This window comes from Corvus cornix, chromosome 8 (assembly GCF_000738735.6).
Source record: "Corvus cornix cornix isolate S_Up_H32 chromosome 8, ASM73873v5, whole genome shotgun sequence".
NCBI lineage: Eukaryota > Metazoa > Chordata > Aves > Passeriformes > Corvidae > Corvus > Corvus cornix.
In genome coordinates this window covers 14,398,410-14,417,917 of record NC_046338.1, presented here as the reverse complement: position 1 = coordinate 14,417,917, position 19,508 = coordinate 14,398,410, and the positions used below count along the sequence as shown (strand labels likewise).

Here is a 19,508-nt window from a genome sequence, read left to right as displayed (position 1 = left end):
ACAGTGTTGGGTGTGAAGTGGTTCTCGTTTGCTTTTACACTCTGTTTCAAAGAACAGCTACGTGTGATGCTTTACCTGTCTGTACTGTCCGGATCTATTCGCAGAAGTCAGTGCAATTTTATCTGAGTTTTGAATCTGTTTCCTAATGGGTGAATGATGATGGACCCTCTGATGGGCTTTTCAGGCAGCATAGCCCTTTAGACTCGTGCAGCTCCCTCTTGTTCGGGGGTCTCGCTCACGTTCTCCGCAGCCGCCCGTGCCGGGGGAGAGCCAAACCTTGGCCCGGGGAGGAAACACAGGCTTGGGCGAGCTCTCCCGTTCGCCAGGGGCAGGTGCGGGGCGGGCGGGGCCGGACGGGTTAAGGCCGGCGGGGCGGGACGGGGCGCGGAGCGGAGCGGGGCGGGCGGGCCCGTTCGTTCTGGCGGTGGCGCTGGCGCTGCTCCGCTCCGCGCCGGGGCTGCCGGTGAGTGGGGCTGGGGCGGGCAGGCTGAGCCCCTGCCACCCACAGCGGGGCCGGGGCGGCGGGGCGGGCGCGTCCCGGGGCGGCAGCGGCGGCTCGGTGAAGGGGGCAGCGGTGGGAACACGTACGCGGGCTGGACGAGCTCCGGGAGAAATGAGCCTTTTCCCCAGGAGTGGGGCTGGCAAAACTTCTTGCGTTTCTGTAAAACTCTTTGCGGTGGTGCCGGAGCCCCGGGCGCGCCCCGGGCCGTGCCGGTGAGCAGAGCGGGCAGCGCCCGGAGCGCAGCCCGAGCCCGGCGGGGCAGAGCCCGGGCAGTGCTGCCGCTCTGTCCCGGCGAGACGTCGCGGTGTGTGCAGACACGGACGTGCACGTATAAAAACATACACGTGAGTTTCCATACGTTTGAGACTCCGTTTGCACACCCCTGGGTGCAGGGGGGCCGCGCCCTGCTGAGGCGCGGGCAGCTGGTACGGACTGTGGGCGCTGGGAAGGGTCTTCTGTTAAGTGGGGTTTTTTTAATACGGTGTTTCTTAATCTATGCAACGCACCGAAAAAATACACTGCCATTATTTCGCATTATGTCTTTTGATAAGTTCTTTCTCTTAAGGAAACAAGGTCGGGTGGGAGGAGAGGGAGAGGTAGAGGAAGCAGTTTTGTACCCTTGTGTTTCCAGAGGCCACGTACTTAGGTCTGCTCTCCCATCTGCGATATGAGTCTAGAAAAAGACGTTTCTTGTTGCAGACTGTAAGGTGCATTGCTGTAGCTTTGTTCTTTAAGCTGTGCTGAGTATGTGGTTCCTTGCATGTTCTTACAGTCTTCTAAAAGGTGCAGTAGGAAGCACAACTCAGATCCAGTTATATGGTGAAAAATCTGATTTCACTAAGCTTATCTGTGTAATGAAAATTAAACTAAAAGCAAGCAAACAAATCAAACAGCCCCACAAACCAAATCTGCAGAATCAGTAAGGAAGCAACAGTTCTTACCAGCATGTAAAGCTGAGAGATGTATTTAGCTTTTTTCAGAATCCTAGGCGAAAGTTTCAGACAAGTTCATCTGGATGTGTCCTGTGCTACACTGACCATTACCATTTAAGAACGTCTTCCAGCATAGGCTTTATGCTATCAGATAATGAAATAAAATCTCTGAAGTATATGATTTGACACTGTAGAGAATATATTTATCTTGGGTATTAGCCCTAAAGACTGACATACCTGAATTCTACTATTATGCCATTGGGTCAACTTCTATGTCTTGAGAAAGTATGTTTTGGAGTGTGCTATTTCTACCAGTTCCACTGACACATTTGCTTGCAAACCCAGGCTCTGAATCTGTTAACAGCTTGGATACAGACAAGTGACTTGTTTTAATCAGCAGTGGTGTGACTTAGGTCCTTATCAATATGTGCTGAAAAGAAACAGTGAAAGTTGACTTGTTTGGGACTGTGCTGAAATAGTCTGTATCCACATTCTGTAGGTTTTGTGGAAGAAAGCTGATTTGTTGAATGGTAAAATTCAACAAATTGGAGGTGGTAGTGATCAGTGAGAGGACCTGGAAGTTCTGCAGAAATGGGAAACTTACTTTAGAAGCAGAACAGGTATTTTCTTCTAGGCATGTTTCACAACGTATAGGCTGTTTGAATGACTTTGAAATACTTTAAATGCTATGTCTGTTTCCGCATTATAGGACGACCTGCCAGCTTCTTCCAGAACCACACTTAAAGGAGACTAAATGAAGGCTTTGCAGCAAAGTTTTTAGTTTGAACTCCATATATAGATCTACTAAACCATAATTTCAGAAAGACTTAAATTACCAAGTCTGGAGTCTAAACTTGTGGTAACTAGTGAGTTACTTGGTATCTGTCCCTAACAACTTCTCCAATGTATCAGAGCTTTCAGAAGCAATTTAGTGCAGTAGAGCAGGTTTGTACTAAAGGCATTTCAGGAGCTGGAGTCAGAGCTTTGTAATACCTTGATGGAGATGCCCCTGTATCTCTGTTTCACGGTTCAGCTGTCAGTGTCAGTCTGCAGCAGTTTGCAGAGGAACAGCATTGTCACTTACATGCACAGGATGACACTTGTGTGTCCTGACAGTGACTTTTAAGCCTCTTATCAGACTGTGTGTACAGAGCACTCTGGTTTGTGGTTGACGGTACTGTTTCCTCTCTCTGCAACTTTAAATATTTAGTCTTGAGGTTCTTTTGGTAGGTTTAATACTTTTCTTGAGGCTCTTTATTTGTATCATATAGCACTGGTCTTTTGTGCAGGATGTATGATACATAAAAACCTTAAATGCTTTCACCACAGATATCTAAGAATTGCCAAAGAATCATCTTTATTCCTTTTGCCCTACTTTCTTCACAGTCCAAAAGATGACACCACAGAAATGGACTATTACTGGAAATATCCAGAACCATGGTGGAAGTATGAGTGCTGCTATACTTTTCATCAAGTTAACATTATGTAGATGAAACAGGTTTGGAGAGAAAGTGGATGTGGCACTTTGCTCTCCGTAGCCTAAAAGGTACTGAAGACCAAGGGAGTGGGATAATGCTGCTTGGGAGTGATTGATTTGAGTTCAGCCAGTTATCTGAAATTGGAGATACTTCAGTTAAAGAAAAAAAAATAGAGCCGAGCACAACCACAAGTAGATTCCCCTACTAAGTAAGTTCTCTGGTTGAAAAACTTATTCATTTGGCCTCATAGTTTTTTAATCATAACTTTTTTTCAAATTTTAAAGCTACATTTTAAAAACGTTTTTGAAAAATTATATTCTCAGGTCCTTGAATTGTACCATGTACCATGCTGTTTCAAGTACAGGCAGTGCCTGCACAATTTCTGTAATAAACAAAATAAAACAGTTGCATTTCTGAGATAATTTGTCTCTGTAAAACCTGTTAAATTAATGTTGACTTCCATTACATCCTCTAGTAGTACCAGATTAAAAAAAGCTTTAGTTTAGATACATTTTGTGCAGTTTTGTGTTCTCTATGTGCTTCCTTTCATTTGTTTTTCTAAATTGATTTTTGTTATAATATCAATTAACTATTAAAGACAATTAAAGGTGAACCAGAGCACTTGCCTCACAAAACTCTTCCTTACAGTTACATATTAACATTTTTGGCTTCTGCTGTGTTACACACCCTTTTCTGCACTGGTATTTCTTTCTAAGCTGAGGTAACCTGGGTGGGTTTCTTGGTGCAATCATTTGGTTGTGTTTTCCTCCGTGGCCATACATGTAGCAGGGTGTGGAGGGGAACAAGGAACCAATTGCCTTTCTGAACTGGTACTGCTGGTATGTATAGCTTTGGCTGCCCAGTGTTCTGGCTTCCTTCTGCCTGCACCTTCCTCTGGGGAATAAGGTGAGAGAGCTTTTCAGTAATGAGAAAAATAAAAGCAGCAGCAGTGGTTTACCCAGCAGAAGAGGATGGGACAGAGGGTGTCCATGTCTGCCTGTGGCACAGGGCGCAGGCAGGCAAATGCAGGGCTGTGGGGAGCCCTTGGACAGGGCTGCACAGGCTGCAAGTCTCCAGACACTCCTTTTGTGGTGCTCTGCCAAGGGCCATCTGCTGCTTGTAGGGTAAATTTAAAAAGCCGAAGGAATATGTGCGAGTAGGCAATTGCTGCTGGTATTTCTCTGCAGTGACAGTCTGAGTGTGAAGAGAGTATTTCAAGTGACTCTCTTCCTCTTTCTGCCACCTATGCCTGTGATCAGTCAGCGTGATAAACTCAGCTTTCTGCAGAGCAACTTTTGTAATAAGTTTCCAAATCTCTTAGAGATGTGTATTTAATACCTGGTCTTTGTTAATGGAGAAGGGGAGGCAGGAGGCAAAGTTCTCAGGCAGAGCTGGCAGCCTGCCTGCTTTGCAGGCTGAGCCTGGGCACAGCTTGCTCCTCTGCACCATCTCACATACCTGCCCGGACTGTACTGGCTTTGTGATCTCTCCTGTTCCAGAGTGTATCATTTTGGTTGAACTACCCTGAAATTCTGCACAGAAATTCCTGCAGCAGCTCAGGAAAACCAGCAGTAAACCAGGCTGGTGTTCTGCCTGGGCAAACACCCCTCCCTCTCCGCTAAGCTGAATTTCTGCCCTGCCTAAAGGGCTTCACCACTCCGTGTAGGCTCAGTCTTGCTCTCAGGACCTTTCAGTCCAGCTCTGCAGTTGGCTTGAATCCTCTCACAGTAGCTTTCTGTGCCAACCCAGGCCTGTCTGCTCCCTCCCTTTTGCATTTATACAGAAACAGGGCAGAAGCCATCAAAGTCCCCCAAACTGACGCCAGCCCTTCAATAAAGTTGTAGCCAATGTATTGAAACATCTTGGTTTTTAATGGACAGGGAAGAGGCAGAAAACCATGGGGGTGTGCCATGAATCACATTATGGCTTGCAGGATAAATTTTATAATGACTTTATCATTTGTGTTTTCCTTCAGAAATGTTTGCATTAATAATGAGTAAGTCAGCTTAGAGCTGATTTACAGGCAAAATTTAATTTTTAATCAAAATAACTTAAAGGTAATTTTAATCACAGTTTCAATCAGAAAAACCTTTGACTTAAATAACTGATACTAAATTTTATTATAAATATAAAAATTTTTAGTGGCTTTATTGAAGCAAACAAGATTCCAATTGAATAACAATCATTACAGCATGCTAGCTTGCAACTAGCTGAACCTTTTGTCAAAAACATTATCTAGACGATGTTTTATTTCACTGACTCTTTATTCAGGTAGCTAGTATAATATATTCCTACATACTCATGCAAATTCTTGACTTTTATTTAAAGAATGGTGAAGAACATATTCTGACAGTGTGAATTACACTTTCATAGAGGAATTTAAAATCAATTATGATACACAAACTGTCATTAAGACAAACAAAGTTCAAGGTGTTATGTATTGGGAAGAATTCTTAAAGTGTGCTTTTGCATTTGAAAACAGTTTAACTAAAATCCCAAATTCTTTGAGATTCTTTGGAACAGAGGATTTTTCCCACTCAAAAAAAGAGAAAAAGCTTTAATGTTTACTCAAGTGTGGTAGAGGAAAATGCAGTTCACAGTCCATCCGTTCGTGATCTTTGTAGCCTCTCTTGGTTGAAATGAGGTAATTAAATAGATTGAAATGAGGAAAAGAACCTTTTAGACAAGCTTTCGGCACTTGCAAAGTTTTGATGTATTTGCCTGTAAGTACCAGGGCAAGCTGTTAGTTCAACTCACCTGTAGAATATGCAACATGGGATAACTGCCGGAGGTCTGGATGGTGGGATAGGAAATACCAAGTGGCGTAGAACAGGTGAACAGAGATTTTTTTGCTGTCCTTTCCCATGAAAAACCTCAAGAAATACCAAGCCAATTTCAAAGCAAAAGAAGGCAATTCTTCTTAAAGTGAGTAGCGCAACTGAGGAGCTCTCTGCTGCAGACTCTGGAAGACTCTTTTGCCTTTATAAGTCTGGACTGACAAGTTTAGCTGGTTTTCTACTAACTTTGAACAATATTTTGCCTGAATATTCAAATTCTTTTGTACTTAATAAACAGATCTGAAATATGTAATATTTAAGGATTATTTTTACAAAGGGTTATATTTAAGGGTTATTTTTTTCTTCTTAAGTTTAAACCTGCCCTGGTTAAGATAAGCATCTCTGATTTGGCTGCAGAAGACGAGACCTGGAGAAGAAAGTCCTGCCAGGACATGTGATGTGCCAGGAGCTATGGGATATCCTGTCTTGTGCCTGGTGTGGACTGGGGCAAGACCACTGGATTCAGCTGCATAGCTCTGTCACGGCTGCACAGCTCCCGTGAGACCAGGCTAATTCTGCTGGGAGGACTTCAGATGAAGGTGTGAAGAAAACCGCTGTCTGCAAGGGCCCTGGTGTTGTAAGTGCTTTTCATAAACAGGCTGGTACAGACAGCCAAGTGCTGCATCTCCACTTTGAAGGACTGGGATGTAAACTAGCTCCAGTTCAGCTTCTGCTTTGGTGCAGCTTCCATTTGGAAATCTCCAGAGTCTGCCCTGTGACCCTGAGACCTCAGCTCGATGCTTTTCTTCTCCTCATCTTACCTCAACACCTCAAGACATCTCTTTCAAAATCATTTGTCATTTGAGCTCTGCTGTGTGACAGTAAGTATTTGTAGTGTAATTATTTCAGTGGAGAATTATGGATGTGTGAATATTTTTTTTCTTTGTTTATTACTTTAAATAAGGATGGGACCTCATTAAGCTGAAGTATTTAGAATAAATTCATAGTTGATATTTTGGATTTCTTTAAGCTTTTCAACAGATGAGATGCAAAAAGCAGCTGCAGATTTCTTTACTCTCCTGTCACTGTAAGCAAGAGATGCATATGTTGAGATGATTACACAGTAAGATACAACATGTTCAGAAAACCTTTCCTGTAATTTTCACAGGTTTGGTTGCTTTTTTTTTCCCCCCCCTGCCATTCTTGCCCAAAATGCTGCTTCTATTTACAGGCATTTGGGCTGTTCTGTAAAAGCTTCATGTCAAGCTCAGTAGGTCCTTTGCTGCCTTGATGTGTTAGAGCAGAGGCTTCTCTGCTGGCAGGGTTCCCAGCACTTGGCTACTCGAGTAGCTGTTGTCTGCAGCTCCTCAGGGACTTCTGGTCATTTACAGACTGAATTTGATTTTTGAGTACTTCCTGGGTGAGAATGGGGAATGTACTGACTGCCCAACTCCCCTACGTTGCCCTGAACAGGGAGCAGTGGGCGTTGAATTTCATTTGACTCATTGCAGTGGATTTGCATTCCTGAGGCTTTTTTATTTTTAGATGGAAGGATGCTCTGTAATATTTCAGCACAAGGGATGGTTTACTTGTTTCCTTCCACTTCTTGTCCTTAAGTAGCTGTTCTTAGTGTTCTGACTATGTGTTCAAGTTTGATGCTTTAAGTAATACAGTCTTTTATAAAAAAGTGGCTGGCCAGGTTCTTGAGGATAGTAAAATGGACAACAATGTCAAATGGCCTGCTTTCATGTTGACTACTAGGTGGGAACTAAGAAAAATCAAGGAAAAAATGCTAAGGCGCTAGTTCAGAAAAATGGAATATTAAAAAAGATAACTTTGCTGAAAAAATTATGGAATAGTGTAACTTGATTTAAAATTACTGTAAATATTGCATGAAATAACACAAGTAGCAAAACATAAACGACAAAGGATGGACCTTTTTAGTTTAAAGCTTGGAAGGAACCTTTAATATAAAAGTGGCATTTTAGCCAGCCTGCTGGGGATTGTTTAATTTGCTTCCTAGTCCCTGGGAAGACGAAACATAACTGTAAAATGGGACCTCATTATTACCACAGGGTAATAATAGACAAAGTGAACCTGATGTTTATGTGTCAACAATTTTAGCTGAAGAGATGGAAAGCCTATGCTTTTAAAAATCTTTCTGCCTGTTACTGCTTCTTCTAGGTTTCTTGTTGGTTGCCACTCTGTATAATATCTAATGTGATCAGGCTCTTGTTCCATGGCTGCATTCATGGGTTTTGCTAGAACTATACAATATCTATTAATGAATTGTTAAAACCCTTCTTCAGATAACTGACAGTGAATGTGAGGGCTAGTGATGATCAGATACAAACTCTCCCTTCTAGGCTGTGAGACCCTGCATGGGGTCCAGCAGCTGTGAGTAGTTGCTGTCAGATCTCCTGTGTAAATTAGTCCAGGTTCAGTTTGGTTCATAAAAAAGGCAGTAAAATTGCCAAGGCAGCTGACATTGACCTCACCAGAGTAGCTGAAGTGTGATGTAATCTGGAACTTGGACTCTCTTTCCATCATCAGGTTTAATAGTCCTGTGTCCAAAATAGTGCTGAGTGGGTATGAGAAATAAACCCCAGCCATACTGCTGTTCCCAGGACTTGCTTTAACCTGTGGTTGGCTAGGGAACCGGATTTTGGTTTTAAAGATAAGTGGGCTGTGTGGTGCTCACAAGCCTGTGGGTTGAGAGCCCAGTAAAATAATTGCTGGCTTTAGAATAGTCAAATATCTAGAATATATTTTTCCCTTTGCAGCACATTTACTTAAGTCCTGTAGTAGTAAATAACAGGTATGTGCTCAGAATATATATGCCTGTCGTATCTTATATACATACTTTTTTTACATTTATTAATATATAATTGAGAAACAAAAAAATATTTTTTGTGTAATGGGCCTTTTATTGCTTACTCACTAAAATGGAAGAGTTATGATTTATTCTTCCCTATCCCTACTGGCTACACTGAGAAATGGAAATAATGATGGGGCTGTGGCTCAAACATGGGATTTCACAGCAAGAACGGCTTGGCTGTTGCTCAGATTTTCTCCATGATCTCCAGAAAGTAATTTTTAACTTCTTAACTTCCACCTTGTTGCCTCTACAGTATGACTGCTAGTGCAAGAGAACTGTGCTGGAATTTTTTAAGTAGGAAAATCTCTTAAAATTCCTGATTCATCCAAGCATCATGCAGTGTGGTCCTCCAGAATATCTTCTGCATCAACCCTGTACAGTTTGAGTTTTTAGTTAAGGCCTCCAAGTATATACCCTCTCGTGTCCATGTCACAACCCCTTGTCCCCAAAAAAAGAAGGTATGGTGATTGAAGCAAGGACTATTACCTGGCTGTTAATCTTCTTTCTTTCTTCCTTCCACCCTTCCTAGGATGCAGGGGCTTTAATCCAGGATGAACGAATGCTACTATGACAAGCGCATGGACTTTTTCTACAACAGGACAAAGACAGACACAGCGGATGAGTGGACAGGAGCACAGCTCATTGGTGTTCTATGCTTTGGGACATTTTTCTGCCTCTTCATTTTTATTTCAAATTCATTGGTCATAGCAGCTGTGGTCAAGAACAAGAGGTTTCATTTTCCCTTTTATTATCTTCTGGCCAACTTAGCTGCTGCAGACTTTTTTGCTGGAATTGCCTATGTCTTCTTGATGTTCAACACCGGCCCCGTGTCCAAGACACTAACAGTTAACCGCTGGTTTTTGCGTCAGGGCCTCCTGGACACCAGCCTGACGGCGTCCCTGGTGAACCTGCTCGTCATCGCTGTGGAGCGGCACATGTCGATCATGCGGATGAAGATCCACAGCAATCTCACCAAGAAGAGAGTCACCTTCTTAATTATATCAATTTGGGCCATTGCTATTTTCATGGGTGCTGTTCCGACCCTGGGCTGGAACTGCCTCTGTGACATTACTGTCTGCTCATCCCTGGCACCCATTTACAGCAGAAGTTACCTGGTGTTCTGGAGTGTCTTAAACCTGGTCGTCTTCTTCATTATGGTGGTGGTTTACATAAGAATCTACATGTACGTCCAGAGGAAAACCAATGTCTTATCATCACACACCAGCGGGTCCATTAGCCGGAGGAGAACCCCTGTGAAGCTTATGAAGACTGTCATGACTGTCTTAGGTAAGAGGCTACAAACCATGGTGGGCAAGGCTGGCAGTGCCAATGGATTGGTTTGTGTTGGTTTGGCTTAGCTTTTATTTAAAACAAACCAACCAACAAACAAACAAAAAATCCCACAAAAATTGCTCAAACCTCCTAACACAAAAAACCTCACTGAACTTAAAAGTGCTGGAGGCATCTAAACTTCTGTGTACTTTAGACAGTGAAATAGCTGTTGCACTATGCAGAAACATGAGATAGAGGACTGGTCAACACACAGAAGAAAAATGTCTCTGTTGTTAGGCACCTTGTTACAAAACACAAATTGTGAAGGTGTTTTGTTTTTTGGATTTTATTTTTTTTTTTTGAGCAGGAAGATACAAAATCACTTTGGAGAATGGCTTGTGAAGGTTTATAATTACCTAGTAGAACATTTCCAAAATAATGTTCTTTAATATTTGCACAAGGCCATGAGCTCTAATGTTGGACATCAATAGTTTTTTTTGCACATCTTCCTCTTGGCTGTTTCCTGAACATAGAAACTTCTTCCCCCTAGAAATGTACCTTCCCTAGGGAAAGGAGAGGATGCCTGGTGGGTCCATGAATTTGATAGAAGTTTGCTTTTCAAGGGAAAGATTCACCTTCATTTTGTGGACATTGCATGGTGTAAAATATTTTTAGATAATGATGGTGCAGCATAACCTTAGATCTCTGAATCATAACACGAGATTTGACCTGGGTTCTACCCTAAAGACACTGTTGATACTTGAGCAGCTCAGAACACTTCATCAGGTAATTGCGATGTAGTGCACATTAAACTAGAGAGGAACAAAGTGGATGACTGATCCTTGGAACAAATACCAGCTGTAGCAGTCAATTTTCCCCAGAATTACTTGAATCTGGACAAGATGTGTTCTGGAAACCACGTATCATGTGAGCAGGGCTCCAGGTGGAACTGGGGGTAGACTGAGACATTTGTGAAGCTGGGCTCGGGTGGTGGCGGACTCTAAACCCACAACTATGGCTTTACTGAGGTTGGATGAGCCAATGTAGGAAAGTGAAAGCTTTTGGGAAAGCTGGTGGCCATGTATACCTGGGACACAGTTGTGTCATGCTGCACCATGGTAGTACTAGAGAGCTCTGGGAGAAAACTGTAATTTTTCATGGAGGTAGGACTCGCCAGGGTAGGAACTTCACGCTGAGGACACTTGCTTCCCCTTGCAGTTTTTGGATGCTGTTTGAGGAGACTGGTATCTGATTTTATTATTTTTTTCTGAAATATTAGTGCTGTGCTACATAACACCTTTGTCTACCAAATGATGTTTTAAAGTGCTTTAGAAGTTGAAATCCATTAAACTTCACAGTGCCTGACTTGTAAAAGAAAGTGGACAGATAGTTCAAGCATGTACAAGGTTCTCACTTATACTTCTGTGTCTTCTGAAGTTGGCCTGTCCTCTGCCAGAGCCTTGTCTTTCTAAATCCTTCCCTAGCTGTTCTTCTTTCTTTCCCTTTCACTTTATGGTACTTATAGAGTCAATTTGGTGGTTGTGCCTGTCCCCCTGCCCTTGACTTGCAGGGGCAAGATCTGATTTTTTCCCTATCTAAGCTCTCATGCAGTGAAACTTAAACCACCCACCTGGAAGGAGAAAATCCCTGCAGAAAAACTCTGAATTGCTCCAAATATGGTCCTACCCTAATGCATAGGGATCGAGTAGACTGTAGTTAACTGCTGCATTGGAAAGAGACAGAAAACAGAGCACTTTTAGAAAGCAGTTCTCTGAGCATTTCTGTTGAAGGCAGAACTGCTCTCTGGAGCAGATGTGGGAGTTGGAGGGACAGGGATGGTGGCTGACATTTGCTCATCACTTGTAGTCCTTTAGCCTGTGGCAAGCCTTCAGTGTTCTTTGTGACTGTGTGGAAATAAACCCCACTTAAAATCTCATTTAGAACTTAATGTTTCTTTTACTAGGGAGTGGGGCCTTAGGACTATGGGTTGATTTGAAGTTCAGCATTAGCTTTCTCTTACTCACCAGCATATGGCTTTTCAGCCATGAAATTGAACTATAATTCAGGCAAAGCATTTAATGATATTGTGTGCTGGGCCAGGGAAATTTAACTCAGAAAGCCTGAGTGCTACTTCAGAGATTATAATTTTGTATATTACTTTGTCAGTCACAAAGTCAGAAACAAAACCGAAACAGAGCCTGCTTCCAAAGAAGTCGAATTAGTGCTGGTGTTGCTGGGTGTGCAATCTACTTCAAGCTCCTGGGTCAGAGGAAATGTATCTTGGCATGTTCCTTCATATCAGTTCTCCAAATTTTGACTCTGAGAGGCTTTTAATAAACATTTATTTCTAAGAATGAGAACTTATTTTTTTTAACAGTTTGAAATGTGCTTTCCTGGCCACGTCATTCAAGCACTCTGTGCAAAATGTATTAGAAACCACATAGCTTGTTTTCTGGACTTTCTTATTACCACAGGAGTCGCCAAGTGACCAAAAGGATTCTTCCAAAGTCCTGCTTACAACCACTGATGCAAGAGCCTACAGTTACATGCAGCACATGGGTTTTGCCTAAAGCAGTTATTTTTAATGGTTTGTTCCAAAACATCTGAAAATGCTTTGGAGTACATGCCTGATATGGTCTTAACTAAAAGCCTATTCCAAGGTGCTGTGCTGGATAAAGCATAATAAACCCCAGCATCCTTGTTCATGTACTCTGTTGGTTTCATGGGAGATTCAGGACAAAATCCTTCTGATCTGCTGCTGTGTGGAAGGAGGCTGTGTGTAGCTGGGAGCTGCTGGCATGCTGCTCCTCCCAGCTTCCTCCTGCTCCCTCCTCGGTTAGGCTGGGCTGCAGCTGGTTGCCCTTCCAGCAGAACATCCCTGTCCTTTCTGGGTGTTCTTCTGTGGCCCTACAGTTGAGAGCTGGGGAAATTGAGATTTTATGGATTCCATGGATTCATTCACCACAGCTTCAGGTGGCTTTTTGCACCATCCCTTAGGCTTGGAGGGTCGTTCCAGATGCTAGGAGTCAAGTTCCTGTCATCTACATATCCCTGCCATAACCCCTAAAATAGTCCATCATGGCATAGGAGTAAGGCTTTCCTTTTGGCATGCTGAACCACAGGGAGTTATCTAGTTGAAACTGGAAGATGTGAAACCGAGCAAAAGGGGCTAAAATCCCCTTGGACTGACCTTACGGCATAATCCCAGCTCAGCCTGTGACTGTAACCTTGAAAGAAGAGTGGCTGCAGGTGTGCAGGTATGTGATTTTCAGGTGGTTGTGTATGTGGTAGCTCCTCTGAACCTGGCAGTGAGATTCCTGCTGAAATAGCAGCTTTGGGGTGGATGATTTTCAGTTTCAGTGAATTTAGAGTTTAATTGGTGACTTGCTCTTTTAATGCACATGTGGCAAAGGCAGCTGGAACCTACTGTGCTTTTTTTTCTCTCAGTGTTGGCACGCTCAGGGATAGCCTTGATGTGCAAGGGTTTATGAAATTATGCTATTGAAGCATTCATAGTGCTTCCAGCTCCACAGGAATTAATTTTTAAGCAGAGATGATGTAATCTACAAGAAATTCCATAGTTAAATCTAATGGAAAACCCTCAAACTAACCTTTAGGCATTGTGACACCTGATCTCCCATAATCTAGTGCAAAGACTCTGAGTTGTTCTAATGTATGTGGCAGCCAGGCTGTATTTCATGTCACTTGCGTGAATTTTAAAGAGTCCCAGAAGTTAAATTATCTTTGCAGTGTGGCACTTTGTCAGGGAGGGGAGCTCCTATGGGATAAATATTCTGCAAACAAGAAAATTGCCAAAGGGCTGAGACTAAGGTATATTTTTATGCCTAACCATGGTTTCTTCTGAAAGCTTAGTGGTAAAAATAACAAAATCTGAGCAAGGCTGTGAGTCTTAGATGTGCCTCACTTTCATCTTTGTGGTCCTAAGAGCAAAATGTGTTTTTGATGGAGTCAAAACAGCAGGCCTGTGAAAGCATTTTCCAGTAACTCGGACACTGTCACTGCATTGCCTCGTCCTTGTTTTCAGTCATGGGAAATGTGTGGAGACATGCCTGCAGATGTCTTCTCTTCCCTTACTTTTGCAGCTGAAACCTTTAAGGATTTTGCTTGTATAGGCAGACAGGGATATATCCTAGGAGTTCGTGGACTAATCCTGCTTGAAATCTTGCGTTCTGTTTGAAGGAGATATTTTTGTGTCTTTTGTTAAATGTGGCTTTTGGGGTCTCTTTCTTCTCCTTCTGATTTCTATAAAAGCATGGTTGGACCTTGCACACCTTGTGGTACAAGTAGTCAAAATGCTTTCAGCATCTGTTGTAAGGAAGGTTTGTTACCATCTCAGTTTCTGTGTGGACTTGGTGGATTGGCAGCTTTGCCAGTGACCCTTGGTCAGTAGTGAAAGCTCTGTGTCCAAATACTTGCTGAGACACTTAACTAGGCACAGTATTGTCTGGGTGGTTAGGTTCCAGCTCTTGTTAAAACTGTTGGGATTTGCTGGTGAACCCCAGGACAGCAAATCTGTGCAGTGTTTTCTCCACTGTAGATAAGAGAGAGCTGGTGCCCTGCTCACAACTGCTTACTCAGCATGCAGGAGCCAAACCAGTGCGTAAAACAGAGACTGACCAGGGAAAACAAGTGTTGTGGTAGAAGCATGCAGCTCCCGATGCCACTGGGAAATGGAGGAATGTTACTGATGTTAACCAGTATCTCAAAACTAACACCATGAAATTAGTACTTAGCATCACAAAAATCTTGGTACAGCAGAAAATTCAGTTTCTGAAGAAAGTGGTCTCTTGCCTCTCTGTTCAATATTGCCTAGAACAGAGTAAATCACTTGGTTGAATTTTGCCTGTAGTCCAGGAGCTCAAAGTTGCAGCAAGATCCACAATACCTTGTCCTGGACACATTCTCCAGCAATCCTACTGCTTGCTCAATCACACAAATCCACTTAAAATACCATTATGGCCTGCCTGTCATATGGGCAATGCCCACTTCAGTGCTCGGTGGGGAGAAGTGTCAGAGCTGCTGACACCAGCCCGTGTGTGCAGCAGAGCTGCTGGGGTGGCTGGGGTGCTGCTGAGCACTGGCTCTGGCACTGCCTGGCTCCTGCTGTGATCCACTGCTGGCTTCCACAGCTTGGATATGGGAATAGCAGCAGCTTTTAAAAGATGAGGTGGACTTGCTTGTTCTACCAGAAGTGTTGAACAGATACCCACACCCCAGCAGAGCTTTTAGGCATGTAGATGCTATTATTGTTGAATTATTTTTTTCTAAGCTCCAAAATGGGGAAACTCTGCTGTGATAAGTGATTGGAATTTCCTTGGTACATTGTTCAAACTGTGATGGCTGGGCAGAGTTGTAATTTTCTATTTCTGTATGTCAGACAGCAATTGTGGCTTGTGCTAAGTTAGTATTATCATGCATATGGCTACTCCTTCCCTGGGCTCTGGGCAAGGGATCATGGGGTGCAGTGCAGGAGGGAGACCAAGGGGTAGATGGGGCAGTCCAGGGCCCCTCTCCAACTTGTGGCCGAGGCTGCATTTGGTAGTGATATTCCCCCTCCTCATCCTCAGTTATGGTGTGGGTGTGCAGGAACATGGGAAGGTGCAAATGCAATACTGAACTAAGTTTTAAGCTGTGGTTTTAATGCTTTCTTTGTGTCCAGTCTATGATCTCCTCTCCCTTATTCTCCCTTTAATTTTTTTTTTGGCCTCTCTCACAGAGTTTTCTCTTCCCCCACCACTATACGCTTACCTCCTCATATTTATGTGTTCTGATTTTGTTTTCTTTCCTACCCCTTCATTTTTTTGTCCTGACTGCTCCATCCTTCACTTCACCTTCACTAACTCATCTGTTTCCTTCTCTCTTTTCCTGTGTAACTGAATTTTTTCCTGCAGCCAAATCACTGTGTCTCAAGGCTCAGCATGCAGAGCTGGGATGGAGCAGTGGAAGGAGGTGGGCTCAGCTCTGACTGGGGAGCCGACAGTGCTTGTGCATTGTAGGCAGTGGCATGCATGCTACACTAGCTGTGGGTTCCCACCCAGGACACATTTAGATTATGTGACACCTGTCTAATTAATTGGCACTGCAGAGTCAGCTGTAGGGTGGCAGGAGACTTGTCCCTTTAGATCATATTACAGCAGTGGTGGAAGTGAACCACCTGATGTCTTCTCCTCCAGTACATAGGAGAGATGAGCAGAGGAAGTGTGTGTTCAAGTGCCAGTTCTCTGCTTTTAAATGATCCAGAGCTCTTGTTTATTTATCAGCATGGATAAATCACTGTTGTGATGACCTTTTCCCACACGTGTTTGAGTTGATGCTGTCAGCAGTTCAGATTCTTGCTCCCTGCAGTCTTCTGAGGGCTGTCCTGTCTCCTGCTCGGGGCTTGGCAGAGAAGCTGTAGCAGATACAATCTTTCTACTGTCATTAGAATTTTGTCCTCTCCTGCTTTTATAATTTTTGTGTAGAATTTTGATAAACTCAATAATCTTGTAAGATGTTAAACACTCCAAAACCCTAGAAGTTTGAAGTCAGGTTTGGTTTTCTTTTTATTGTCTCCTATATTTCTAGGTGCCTTTGTTGTCTGCTGGACCCCTGGCCTGGTCGTCTTACTGCTTGATGGCCTGAACTGTACTGACTGTGGGATTCAGCATGTTAAAAGGTGGTTTCTTCTCCTGGCCCTGTTGAACTCTGTCATGAATCCAATAATTTATTCCTACAAAGATGATGAGATGTGGGCTACCATGAAAAGGATGATTTGCTGCTCCTCTGAGGATAAGAGCCAGGAGAGACGGTCATCTCGGATCCCCTCAACAGTTCTCTGCAGGAGCACGGATACCTCGGGCCACTACATTGAAGATGGCATTATTCAAGGGACAATTTGTGGAAAAGGAGATCTTGGTGACAAAGGAAACTCTTGAGCTATGCAAGGGACTGACTTGGCTGGAAAAGGAGAGGGGGAAGGGAGAGGTTTTGTAAGAGAAGATTGACTGGCAAAGCTAGTAAACAATATATCCACTTTGTTCCAGAGCCTCAACTCCAGTGTTAACAAAAGTTCTTATAAATAATTGCCTGATGGAAAAACACTTTGTAATGAAGAAAACTTTCTGTGCTGCCATCCTTTTTGACTTTCAAGTACATGAAATTGTTTTTTCATGTGAATGGAATAAATACCTCTCAGAGACTTCTTGTGCATGGAAACAAAGTGTAAGCAACGTAGTGAGACCCTCGTTAAGCTCCCACAGAGAGAAGAAACCTGCCTGCCTGTGCAGGTTTGGAATTTATTGAGTATTTAGGCTTTGAATAGTTTTTGTGCATCTTGAGGAAGATTGTAGGCTTGGTTGGATAGAATTGTGACCTGTTTTCTTGATTTATGAAGTTCATGAAATAGTTCATACTTACCTCTTCTCTTCCTCCTCCTTATCTTGCTTTCAAAATAGGTAGTTTGATAGTTTATTAAAGCTGTGCCAGAAACCTGGCTGTGATGGGAGACCCAGACCAGGCACTGGTGTGTGTGAGTATGTCTGACCATGAATTGTCAGGATCTGAGAGTACAGAAAGCACAAAAGCCATTATTTCTTCCATAGTGGGGTGAATGCTGCAGGGAAAGACGGTGCACTCCGCTGCTGTTGTGTAGGCAGGCATTGAGGGTGGATTAACAGAAAAGCAGTGAGGCTGTGTTCATTATGCTCATTTCTAACTTCCCTAGATAATATCAAATGGGTGTTCTCACTCCTCTTTACCTGCTATGCCACTAAGAGAAATGAAATCCAAAACTCTGGTTTACAAGGGAACTTTTAAGGGAAGTTTAAATACCCACATATCCAGGTTCAATCAAGCTATTTAAAATAGAAATTAATTTACAGGCAAAAAAAGCCTGAAATCAATTTAAATCTCTACAAGAGTACAGTATGCATTGATTGTTGGACCTTTTCTGGACTACATTTAACCTCCAATTTGCAAACCGGTCTTACTGGAACAGGTGCTTGAGGAAGAGACCGTGGAACAGCGAGCAATGGAGGGCTTTCAGCATTGTGACTGATCAAATCTAGCGCTGATGCAGCCACAGCCCAAACAGCTGGAGTTCTGACTTATGGAGTATCCTCCAACAGAGGATCCAGCAATACAGAGCTCTAGGGTAAACTTTTAAAATTTAAACTTTCAGATAAAAAACTGGATTGTAGATTTCTCAGTACTCTAAAAACCTGGCTCACACTGTCTGGTTTCAACAGCAGTGAGCTCCCTGGTGCGATTTAACAGTTTCCTGTGTTGTCTCCTAGAGAAAGTCTGATCCCTAAGGTATTAAGGCAGGTGACCACAACCAGAGGTCACTTTGAAAAAATTCTGAAAGTTTTGCCCACTTGGAATTATCAGAGAACAACACCAAGAGCCAACACCAAGAACGTATTTTATGAAGCTGAAATACAAATATCAGCCATGGTTTGGACGAATTCTTCCTTTGGTGCCACTTGCATGTGGATATCTAGACTATGCTGGTCAAAACAGAACTGGCCCTCAGCTCAAAGGCTGAGTAGGGGTTTTGCAGAATGCACTGGGGGACTTCATAGCAGCCTTTAGTGTAGCTTACAGGCACAACAAGGCCCTGTTCAGAGAGCTTTCCCATAACATGCATTATCTTGTAGGGATGTGGCCCAGTATTCAAGGTAGATGCTCTATTTGAGTAACACTAAAAAGGTTTACACATTTTTTGCTATTATAATGCAATTTTTTAGTGCAAATACTACTTCACTGCTTTGGTGTTCTGAAAAGCGTGTAAAGTGGTGCTGTGTAGAGGCGGTGGTGTGGTGGGTTGAGCCTGGCTGGAGACCAGGTGCCCACCAAAGCTGCTCCATCACTCCTCTCCTCAGCTGGACAGGGGAGAGAAAATAAAACAAAGTGCTCATGGGTCAAGATAAGAATAGAGAGAGATTGATCACCAATTACAGACTTGACATGGAGAAAAATTAAGTTATTACCAATCACATCAGAGTAGGATAATGGGAAATAAACCCAGATCTTAATACTTTCCTCCCACCCTCCATTTTTCCTGGGCTTAGCTTTACTCCTGATTTTCTCTATTCCACAAAGGTGCAGGGGGACAGGGAATGTGGTCAGTTCATCAGTCCTTGCCACTCCTTCCTCCTCATGGTGAGGTTTCGTCACACTCTTCTCCTGCTCCTTTGTGGTGTCCCTCCCACAGGAGACAGTTCTCAAATTTCTCCAACAGCATGGGTTCCCCACGGAGTCACTGGCCAGCAAACCTGCCCCAGCATGGGCTTTCCATGTAGTCACAGCCTTCTTTGGGCATTCCACTTCTCCAGCATGGGATTCTCCACAGGCTGCAGGTGGATCTCTGTACCACAGGTTGCAGGGGGAGGCTCAGCTCCAGCACCTGGAGCACCTCCTGCCCACCTTGGTGCTGGCACAGTTGTTTCTCTCACACATTCTCACTCCTCTCTTCAGCTGCAGTTGCACAGGTTTCTTTCATCCATCTTAAATACATTATCCCAGAGACACTGCCACTGTTGCTGATGGACTCAGTTATGGACAGGGGCGGGTCTGTCTTGGAGCCAGCTGGCATTGGCTCTGTCAGACAGGCTCTTCTTGTGTCTTCTCACAAAAGCCACCCCTGTACCCCCTGCCCCATGCCACTAC

General features: G+C 43.4%; 1 protein-coding gene across 5 annotated transcripts; it reads left to right on the top strand.

The window, feature by feature from the left end:
- The first annotated feature begins 401 nt into the window (after positions 1-401).
- On the top strand, positions 402-17,037 carry LPAR3 (lysophosphatidic acid receptor 3). 5 transcript variants are annotated; one of them, XM_039556456.1, is made up of 4 exons: positions 402-463; positions 6,107-6,570; positions 9,097-9,854; positions 16,425-17,037. In XM_039556456.1, exons 3-4 carry the CDS (start codon positions 9,119-9,121, stop codon positions 16,772-16,774), a joined length of 1,086 nt encoding a protein of 361 aa, XP_039412390.1. In that variant the 5' UTR covers positions 402-463; positions 6,107-6,570; positions 9,097-9,118; the 3' UTR covers positions 16,775-17,037. The 5 variants fall into 5 exon arrangements, with proteins under 5 accessions (XP_039412390.1, XP_039412387.1, XP_039412391.1 ...); XM_039556453.1 differs by having other exon boundaries at positions 404-463; positions 6,061-6,570; XM_039556457.1 differs by lacking the exon at positions 402-463 and adding an exon at positions 584-846.
- Positions 17,038-19,508: the final 2,471 nt, after the last annotated feature.